This window comes from Cynara cardunculus, assembly GCF_001531365.2.
Source record: "Cynara cardunculus var. scolymus isolate 2C chromosome LG 9, CcrdV1, whole genome shotgun sequence".
In the NCBI taxonomy this organism is placed as follows: domain Eukaryota; kingdom Viridiplantae; phylum Streptophyta; class Magnoliopsida; order Asterales; family Asteraceae; genus Cynara; species Cynara cardunculus.
The window spans coordinates 7,656,029-7,667,253 of record NC_037536.1 but is presented as its reverse complement, the minus strand read 5'-3'; the positions used below and the strand labels follow the sequence as shown (position 1 = coordinate 7,667,253).

The following is an 11,225-nucleotide window of genomic DNA, read 5'->3' as shown; positions in this document are numbered from 1 at the left end:
TTATTTATGAAACAGAAGAAATGTAACTTTAATCTTTATGGAACTTACAAAAACATTTTTAAAATTGTTATATTTGCTTTTTTGGTGACTAAATATTTATATACTGAATAATAATATAATAATGATAATCAATAATAGAGTATATTACACATTTGGTCCCTGTGGTATGCGGACTTTTACAGAATTGGTTTTAGACTTTATTTATTACGTAGATAACCTGGTTGTATGCCTTTTTTCACGGATTTGGTCCCTCATCCTAACAAAAAAACTGTTTTTCCTCAGACTTAACGGGGATGGTGAAAGGCCGTAAGAGTGAGGGACCAAATCCATGAAAAGTGCATACCACCAGGTTATCTACGTAATAAATGAAGTCTAGGGACCAATTCCGTAAAAACTCACATAGCAGTGGGACCAAATTAGTAATTTACTCTTAGTAATAACTCTAAATAGTTAATAATTAATATTCATGAATAATTTAAAAAATTAATAAAATTTACAATCAATATTAATTAATATTTAATAATAAGTAACAGTAATAAATATATGATTAATACTCCCTTCCTCCCAAAATAAGGATCTACATTACTATTTTAGTTTGTCCCAAAATAAGTGTCCAATTTCAAAAGTAGTGTTTCAATAAGCTATAAGCTACTCCAAATAGTTTTTCAATAGGCTAGCTTATCAACTACTCCAAGTAGTGGTAATTCAAAAAAAAACTACTCCAAGTAGTGTTTCAATAAGCTAGCCTACGGCTATCCAAAGGGAGCTTTTTTAATAAGCTCCAAAAATAAGCTAGCTTATGGCCATCCAAAGGGAGCTTTTTAAATAAGCTCAAAAAATAAGCTAGCTTATTTTTCCCAAACATGGCTTAACTGAACAAAGCAAGCACTTAGAGACAAAAATTATAAATAAAAAGCTTAACCGACACCCCCTCCCCCCAAATTCACCCTTTACACAAACAAGATTTAGCATTGACTTTCAAGTATTTTAACACTCGCAAAAGAATTATTCGGTTTCATTTTTTTTCTTTTTTTAGATCTTGAAGGTTCATCAATCTTTTTAATTACAGCTTCATAAAGCAGCTGCAATGGCGGTCGAGCCTCTCAAAACTGTCTAGTTTTCTTCCGTAAGCTGTAGCGTTTCTCACACACAGACACCATTTTGACTTTGAAAAAGGTATGGGCAAATATTTGAAAACCTAAAAATAACCAATTTTTGTACTATAGTGTGAAGAACATACCAAACGTTACTCATAGTAGAAAAGAAGAAAGCAACCAAGATGCAAACAATGGGGATTCCATGTACATTCCATTTCGAAAATGGCAACAACCAATGTGAATCTCAGATCGGCCAGTTTCCATTGGGTATGCCACTATAGGCACACATACGGCCACACATGTGATCATCTACAAGTTACTACTGATGTGACGAGCACAACGGCAATGAAACTGTGTATAATATTTTCAATGAAGCCACCCTTGGCAAGGTAGATACATTCAACTAGATTATTAGGTCAATAATATAATATATAACGATTGTAGAAAAGTGTCTACATTTTGACGAAGGAGCTAGAATTTTATTTTTGAGGTTAAACCTTCAAATGCCAAGTTGACATTGGTTTTGCTATCAGTTGCCAACCACTTCTTTCCATCTGCAGAATCTACTTGTTATCAAGTTTAGGGTAGTTACTAACTTTCGTGATTACCTTTTTCAGGCAATAAGAATCTCACACTGTTCAAGCTTAAAAGAGCCACACACTTGCCTTGATCTCTTTTCACAAACGCATAAATAAGTTTGGACGATAAAGGTTTGCATCCACTCTTAGCCAACTCTCTAGTAATTTAGTTTCCCCTTCGGCAGAAGATCAAAAACTATAGTTTTTTTCTTAGTACACCAATAGACTAAAAGGTCCAAGAGTGAGAAGCAAAAACTCTAATCTCACTATAAAGAACATATGTAGAGACCAAAGTTGGGGACATGACAATTACAGCAGTTTATGCTCCTGTCAAACATCATGAAATGCAAGTTTGTACATGATATGTGATAGAGCATTTGGTGGAAAAAGTCTTACCACACCCTCGAGGTGATAGAGGTTGGGTTGCAGCTGAACCGTCCCCAAGAGGTACCTGCAAATCCTCGAGAAAGGGATATTTGGGGAAAGCACTTATGACAATCAAGTTAGTGGAGGTTTTTTTAAGTATATAATATTTATATACGGCAAATGCAACAAATAAACTCACACACCCTCCTCACCTTTGACGAGGTTGGAACACCCGACCCCTAGGAGGCCAAAGGCCCTTTCGTGTTACTGGAGATGTATATAGTGGAGATTCCGATAAACATAAGACCAATGTACTTATTTGTAAGAGTTAGGATAGACCTTAAAATTTGTGTCATGCTAAAAGCTTGTAGGACGTGGAACAAGCTTCTCCTAGCTTGTAGATCACAAGGGATTGTTCCAAGGCGAGGTTGATGGAGTACCACATTGGCTAGAACATTTCTCCACTATATATGTTGGAACCTCCCTTCTCTTGGAGAGTAATTTTAATTTAATGAGGCTCCACAGAGTAATACCGATTTCATGATCAAACAGACAGAGAATTCCAGTAGATGAGCCGACAATATCGAAAGCATAGAAGATTGGGAACTCAACTAGTGTTATTTCCATGTATGGGACAAGGACACAATGGCAATCGGTCTTCAAAATGTAATGCATATTGGTCTTTGATATGACATTTTTTGCAAAAACTAGGTGGCGGAGCACGACTATTTGCATATTTTTCAAAGATCGAAGAGCATGCAGGCGAATAAAATTGGGACCAACCACACGAGAACACCATGATTTGGAAAAAGATGTAAATCGGAGAAGAATTTTGGTTGGTAGTCTTTTAAAGATTTCACGAATCAACTCACTGCATCCATAATCAGACATTATGTAATTCTAGATGGAACAAATGAAAAATAGAATATGATCTACATAGTTGAAAACACAAAGTTGAGCCTTCTCTTGGTGTGATGACTATTTGAGCAGTTATACGTAAAGATTTAAGAGTAAATTAACAAAAACAACTCACTAGAAAGTAGAAAAAGTAAAATGGATTACTAAGAGGAAAACCTTGTCAAGAAGGCATAGGACTATTGACAAAGAAAACATTGCATTAGCTGAAGGAATAGATTGCTAGAGATCTTGTCCATCGTTCGATGTTTTGTCAATAGAGCATTGCATTGGTGGTAACTTAATCAGATAACATAGACCATAGAAAAATAATGTCATTTGATTTGAGAGTCGAGGTTTTTGGCAAGATAAAACTTTAAATCAAGATCCATGGGAGTATCGACATTTTTACAACATAGAAGGTTGTCTCATAGAGAAGATCAAGAATTACTTTCATATGTTAACAAAGATACCCTTCTTTGACCAGACAAACTCCATACCTAGGAATGCCATGTCAAAGAAGGGTGTTTTTGTTAACCAACAGAAGTATATTCTTGACCTTCTTAGTGAGATAGGCCCACAAGGTTGTAAACTTATTGATACTCCCATAGATCCTAATCTGAACTTTATCCTTCCAAAACCTCAGTGATCAAATCGAATGACATCATATATAATGGTCTATGTTACCTGATTTGCGTTACTACCCAATACAATGCTCCAATGACAAAACATCAAAGGATCTACAGGTCTTTGGCAATCTATTTCTTCAGCGACAATCCCTCTTGTCATGGTCTAATGCCTTCTTGACAAATTTTCTTCATAGTAATCCATTTTATTCTTCTTCTCTCCGGTGCTCCGGTGAGTTATTTTTTTGATTTACTTGTAATCTTTACATATATACTGCTCATATAGTTGTCATTCAATTGTTTAGATAATATCCTATTTTTGATTTGTTCCATCTAGAATTATATAATGTCAGATTATGTATGCGACGAGTTGATTGGTGAAATCTATGAAAGACTACCACCCAAATCCCTCATCCGATTTACATCACTTTCCAAATCATGGTGTTCTTGTATGGTTAGCCTTGATTTTATTGCACGCATACTCTTTGATCTATAAAAAATATGCAAAAAATGCTCTCAAAATGCTTGGTTTTTTGCAAAAAATGTCATACTGAAGACTTGTGAACATTATATTCTGAAGACTGATTGCCATTGTGTCTCATGCAAGGCTATAGGAAATAACACAGGTTGAGTCCCCAGTCTGCTACACTTTCGATATTGTCGGCTCATGTAATGGAATTCTTTGTCTGTTTGATCATGAAATCGGTATTACTCTGTGCAACCTCATTAGGTTACTCCCCAAAACAGCCCTTGAGGGGTCTTTTGAAGAGTAATCTGTGGGGGTCCACGTATTCCAATCGAGGCTTGTCAGTCTATTTCACGTGCTTGTTTTTGGGTGATACTTAAGACTACTTCATAAGCGACTTCTAGGTGACTTTGCAAATTCACTTTGCAAGCACCAAGTGGTACGATGAAGATACTGGTCCGTGGGTCATGAGATAATGGGGGTAGCACGTGGTTTGAGGCAGCAACTACGACAATATCTGTGCCAGCAGCTGTAGGTTTAAATACTAGGCCTATTGGCTGTCCCAATATAGAGCCCAAGGAGGATAAGGAGTTTATTGGTAGGCCTAATAGCATAATGGATCTGATGCCCAATGACTATCGACAAGAAAGTTGATGGGTTTCCTTATGACCTAATGGCAGAATTGATTTTGGGCTGAATCAACTCATGGGTTTAACATTGGGTCATATGGATGGTTTAATTCTGGGCTCAAGGAGAAGCTTAATGTTGGGCAAAGCATGCACACTGATGCCTATGCAAGAGGATCCAAGGACTGGAAAATACAATGTAGACATTGGGATCCCGAAACCAATTCTAGATCAAGGACCTTCACTGATAGAGAATGGCAAAATCAAGTTAACTGGAACATAGGAAATTCAATGGAGAAGATGATGTAATTTTCATTAAGAAGATAAAAGCAATCAAATGATTGTCCATGGAAGATCTCTCTCTCAAAGCTATGAGCTAAGAGCCAATACACTGGAAAAGAAATAACATAACATGCAAAAGAAAACGTCACTCCCTTCTATTTATTATTCTCTCTCCTCTAACTAACTCCTAGCCACACTCTGGAATTACCTCTATGCCCCTTCTAGAATAAACATACATTATCCTAGGCTTAGTGACTTTTGGTAATAATAAATCAGCATTTGTATCATTACTCCCGCCTTCAAAAAAAGTCTTGTCCTCAAGACTTGCATCCGGAAACTGACTTTGGATGGAAGAGAGGTCCCTGGAAACAACCCCCCTCGATTTGACAGGAAGACTTGGGAACAAGAGGAGCTGCTTCATCAAAAGCTAACCAAGTTTGAAGGGATGTTGGAGGCTGTTGAGGAGGAGTCAACCCTTGAATTAGAACTGATTCACCCTGATGCAGAAAACGCATCCAAGACTTATCCCAGTTATGGGTTACCACGCCCAAAGATTTCAACCATTCTATTCCCAAAACCACATCTAGATGCCCACTATCAAACACCAGTGCATTCACATAAAATGTACAGCCTCCTACTAGGATTTGAAGATTAACACAACGGTGAGTAACAAACACTTTATGATCATCTCCCAATTGTATGTTGATACCTCCAAACGACGTGTATGGAAGACCCAATGAGAGTACTAGTTGTCGAGAAACAAAATTGTGAGTTGCCCCACTATCTACTGAAATCACAACTGGTATATCCCGTATCGATCCTTCCAATTTCAAAGTCTTACCCCCTGATGTCTCCGAGGTAGCCCCAAAAAATTCCAAAGTTGTATACAACCCAAGCACAGGATGATCAGTTGGTTGATCAATCTCTGGTTGGTCTTCTTCTAATGTAAAGTGATTACCCTCATCGACACCATACTCATCATCCCCTAATAGCAGCACCCTTAACTTTCCCTCCGGGCATTTGTGACCAGGACCAAACTGTTGGCCACAACGAAAACATAAGCCCTTCTTACGACGATCTTCCCATTCCGTTCGTGTAAGGGAGCGAATTCCCCGATCACGATGCGGAAGTTGTGCGACCTCCGAAGAACTAGACCCCGATTGACAATTTGGGGAAGAAATGTGATTAGAGTCATTACGAGACGGGAAAACCCTATCACCAGGTTTGGAAGATATGGGCCCAGTCCGGCCCATAAATGAAGAACGATCCATGTGTAAGCAGACCCAAGCCCACCTTGTTGTTGGTAACAGAAACGGGATTGAGAGATGTTACCAGTAGTGGGTCGGAGCATTTCTTCCACATCCTTAGCCAAGTACATGGCATCTAACCTAGACTGAGGACGATGCAATTGTACCCAACGTTTGACTTCATCACGTAAACCAGCGATAAAACACCCCAAAGCTTGGGACTCTGGCAATTTAGGAACTAAGAACAACAAGTACTCAAAATCATCGATGTAATCGTAAATGGAAGAGGATTGCTTAATAGTCACCAATTGTTCATACGGATTCTGGATTTCCAAACCGCTAAATCGTTGTAACAATTCAATTTGAAATTGGTCCTAGGTAATAGAATCATGAACTTGCTTAACAATTGTAAACCAATGTTGAGCAACCCCTACCATACTCAATTGAGCCAAACGAAGACGGAAGGAAGGAGGAGTACAGTTAATATCGAAATACAGGATTGCTTTCTGAATCCATCCTTACGGATCGAACCCGTTAAACTCCGGCAATTTGATTTTCTTTACAGCCCATGGAAGGCCATCGGTGGTTTTAGGCGGAGTCGCACACCCACCAAGCGACCATTCACCAGTGTCAGGAGACCCAAAAGGTGGATCGATGGTGCCAGAGAAACCACTGGAATCCCCCATCTGATGTTTTCCTTGTTTCACCCACGCCATCATTACTTTGCGAAATTCGCTGGACTCAACTCGATCAGCCTCCAACATCTGAATTGCCGACTTGATTTCCACCACATCGGACTGTAAGCGCTGAATAATTTCCTCGTGTTGCTCAAAACGAGATTGAATGGAATGTGTTTCCATCGGAAATTTGGAAATGAGGTTGGAAAACAAGATAAATGGCAGGTCGAACCAATGATAGAGAATGGCAAAATCAAGTTAACCAGAACAGAGGAAATTCAATGGAGAAGATGATGTAATTTTCATTAAGAAGATAAAAGCAATCAAATGATTGTCCAGGGAAGATCCCTCTCTCAAAGCTATGAGCTAAGAGCCAATACACTGGAAAAGAAATAACATAACATGCAAAAGAAAACGTCACTCCCYTCTATWTATTATTCTCTCTCCTCTAACTAACTCCTAGCCACACTCTDGAATTACCTCTATGCCCCTTCTAGAATAAACATACATTATCCTAGGCTTAGTGACTTTTGGTAATAATAAATCAGCATTTGTATCATTCACCTTGAGGGCAAGGCGACTTTTTAGGAGCGGAGTAATGTCAAAGACTCATGCTTTGTTACTCATAATTTTCATTCAATAGAAGTGTTGCTGTCTTGTAATAAATATCATAAGAAACCTAGACAAATGACTTTAGCAACAAGAAAAAAGTCAAATATAATAATTTTTGAATAATGAAAAATCAGCACCAAACAAAAAGGGGGAGATGGTGAGAGATATATGGACCTGGCCAAAAATGCTAGGCTACATGATAATTTGCAGGATCAACTGCTTGATGGGAATACACAAACATATAATAACTTCTCATGGAACTTTAAACAGACAAACATCGATACCTTTTAACCATGCCGGCTTATCACAGTGAAAGCTAAAAGATTGCCAACCTTACCTCTCAAGTATTTGTGATCATTTTCATCACTACAAAAATCTTTGATCCTAGTTTCTAACCAAAATAACTCCACGCTATTACTCCCATAGGTCCCTGCATTTCTATAATGAAAGAATTGGCGCTCACTAATATTTACAGCAAGCACTAACATAACACATTTTTAGCAATTACAAACTCATGAATAATAGGTTTCTTTCATAAATGAACGTTCAAACTGAAGCTATCGGATAACATGGATCCTTTTATCTTGACGACTGATCAAGGATAAACAACATTGACCTTTGAAATCAAAAAGGAACTTTTGGCATAGAGGTATCCAGGCCTTTGGCCTCCTAGGAGCGCAGGGGTTCGAAAGGGTGTTTGCATTTGCCCTATATAAATATTATATAACTAAAAACTATTGTATGTCTTAATAAACTGTGTAAATTTCAGTGTTTCTATGGTTTCGTATATTGAGTTCAATGTTCTTTTGAAGTAGTAGATTTAATTCCCTTATGATAGCATCAAATTGAAAATTTTCGCTGTATACAGTTGAGATGGATGGGAAACATTTAAACTTATGAATCTGATGTTAAGTTTTAATCAATAGATTAGCTTTTACTTTCTCTTTACAAGATGATGGTCAGACCACTCCTCAACAATCCCACCTTTAACACTGCTTGCCAGGCAATGCATGACACCTACCTATTCTCTTGAAAGTGTGTATGTTATATCCCTGCTATACCCGTATCCCCATCTTTCATAGATCTTGTGAATTAGAACTACCATCAGTGAATACATATTCCCACACCTGTATTTAGCTTCAGTTTACATGTATATTGACTGATTTCCAACATATAGTCATGAATGTACGGTAGTTTGTAACACTAGAAATAGTTTAGGTAAACAAAAGTAACATAAGAAGAAATAAACAAACAAAAAGAATAAGTTAAAATCACATATATGTAACTCACATGGTATCCCATCTTCCCAGGACGCCACAGCCATAGTTTGCAGAATACCCCCACTTCATCCTCTGGAGAAGGAATGAGCAGCTGAAATCACATAACTTTATCAACTCTACAGTGAAAAATTGACCAAAATTTGACAACATGAACAAAATTCTTCTGGACAAACCCAATGAGAATCTCCCACCTGCTACAGCACTGTAAGCATACATGGGCACAATCTAACGTCTCATGGCAATATATGTGGTAAGCTAAGAATCATTTTTCAAGTGGTAGATACTCAAATGCATAAAACTACTTATAATTGTGATGAGGTGGACACCCTTATCATATTGAATACATTGAACAACACTGCTCAGCACACTTTCCAGATATTCCATGAAAATTGCAATATTTCCTTTTTTTCAAAGCTATCAAGAACCCTTTTATGCCCATATTACTCGATTTTGTCAGGAAATTTTAGATAAATAATCCAACAATTCCCCAAAAACTAGTGTTAATGTCAAACCTCCCAGACAAGTAACCAGAATAGAACAGCAAAAAAAGTACAAATCGACTGAAAACTATGTGCATCAACAGCAATGATTCACTTCTAGTTTGCATCCAAGCAGAAAGCAGCAAGAATTTTACTGAATTAATAGAGAAAGTTAGAAAACATAGCTTTAGATATTACCATCCACATCCGTCGATATCGATTGTTGGCACTCCACTTCACGTCATTGAGATATGATCAACCAACAGAAACTGGAAAGCGAGTGGAGGACTTTTAGGAGTTTGATTCAAAGTTCAAAACATTGTAGGCGAGAAAGGAACTTTTCCGATGGATTTCTCGCCGGAGAAAGTGCGGCGAAGAAACGTACAACCCATAGAAAGGGACATGGAAGCAAGAGAGTCTAACGACTTCCAATGCCGACATCTCCACAATGGACATGGACAGAAAAATGTAGAAATCCGACGGAGGGTTTGCAAGACGTTTAAAGAGTTGGAGTAAATTACAAAAATAGTCCCTGAGGTTTATAAAAACTCTGGTTTAAGACCCTAACTTTTTGAAATTACAAAGATCGTCATCAAAGTCTTGATTTGTTACGAAAATGGTACCAAAAGGAGAGAGGATTTAGAGAGTGAGGGAATGCGGAAGGGTTTGTCGGAGAAGGAGAGTCGTTCTGTGATTAGTTTGCCAAAAGGAGGGGCGTCGGTGGGGGGTGGGAGGTTTGATTTACAGTCTTTTTGGTTTGAAATGTTGTACACGTTGTAAGTATGATTTAAAAACTTGTACATTACAAAAAAAAAATATAAACGTAAATGTAAAATGACCAAATTGCCTTCACGTGACTGCATGTGAGGCATTTAATAGGTCTAATGGCAAGGGAAGAAAACCATAACGAAATTGGAATCTTACGACCTTCCTTGGAATTTCGAAAAATTAGTGACGAAAACCATGATTTTCACATATGCTTTAAAAGTTATGAGAAGTTGGGTTGAGTTCCGATGAGAAGAAGAGTTAATGTGAGAAATGTAAGAATGTATCTCCACCCTTGCATGCACGTTAGGAAGAGATTCACCAGATCAATTCCCGTATCAATTACATTTCATGGATAGGTTTGAAATTAAAGATAATCAAGTATCTAAATCTCTTCTCATCTTAACTCTCTTTCTCACACGATCCTTTCACTTGAGAAGTGTACTTTTATTATATTTTTACTATATCTTTTATATTAAGAACAAAAGATTAGTTGTTTATGAAATTATAAAAAAATAAAAAAGGGTCCATCCAACCCGATACAATCGTGTCTTTTAATTAATTCTAAACGTTGTATTCTCGAGATTTTTTTTACGAGGGAAAGGAGGGGGAAAAGAAAAAAAATATTATGTTCTCTTGGTCCCTTTGACTCACTCGTTACCACATATTCTCCAGTATTTTATCGTATGTCTTCATATTCTCAAGCTTAATCCACTCTTGAAATACGGTTTGGTTTCTTGTTTGCGTTGACGTCTTCTTAAGAAGTTTATTTTCCTTCCAACATGCAAAATCCAACAAGAAATGGAGCATCGATTGATTCAACGCTTTATTCTATATTCTTCCACGCTAGACGGTTTTTGAGAAGAAAAGGGTTTGTGCTACCTTCCAGAGCCCCCACCATATAGGTCCACAAACGGTAATCCGTGGTGTCGTAAGGCAGGGTGGCTGGGGCAGAATTGAACCCAAGACATTGTTGTGGAAACCCCCCACTTTTGCACCAGGAAAATTCAATGGGGACTCTACACTAGACGGGTTCAGGCTTTAAAAGTGGCGAAACTAACTAGACCTCCTCTCAAATTAGGCTTCCGGTTGGATACTTGCGTACTCTCCCATTGTCCAAATTAAACAAGGCTAGTGTATCCCACTTGGAAGTGGGGTCCACGAGGGTACAATGTATGCAAACCTGACTTCTACCTCCAAAGAAAAGAACGACCATTTCCATGAAGTCCC

The 11,225-nt window shown here is 37.8% G+C and overlaps 1 protein-coding gene across 11 annotated transcripts in view; it reads right to left on the bottom strand.

Annotated features, from left to right (window-relative positions):
* The window catches only part of LOC112518030, a 15,228-nt gene extending 5,553 nt beyond the window's left edge, over positions 1-9,675 (bottom strand). Inside the window, exons 1-5 of one of the 11 annotated variants that reach the window (XM_025125547.1) lie at positions 9,429-9,655; positions 8,762-8,842; positions 7,949-7,952; positions 7,809-7,906; positions 2,072-2,126 (exon numbers count right to left, since the gene is read on the bottom strand). In XM_025125547.1, the coding sequence (XP_024981315.1) occupies positions 2,072-2,126; positions 7,809-7,906; positions 7,949-7,952; positions 8,762-8,795 (191 nt within the window). In that variant the 5' untranslated portion in view covers positions 8,796-8,842; positions 9,429-9,655. Of the gene's footprint in view, positions 1-2,071; positions 2,164-7,808; positions 7,910-7,948; positions 7,953-8,761; positions 8,868-9,428 lie in introns of all 11 variants that reach the window. The other 10 variants (XM_025125548.1, XM_025125546.1, XM_025125545.1 and 7 more) reach the window with 10 other exon arrangements.
* Between the last annotated feature and the right edge of the window lie 1,550 nt (positions 9,676-11,225).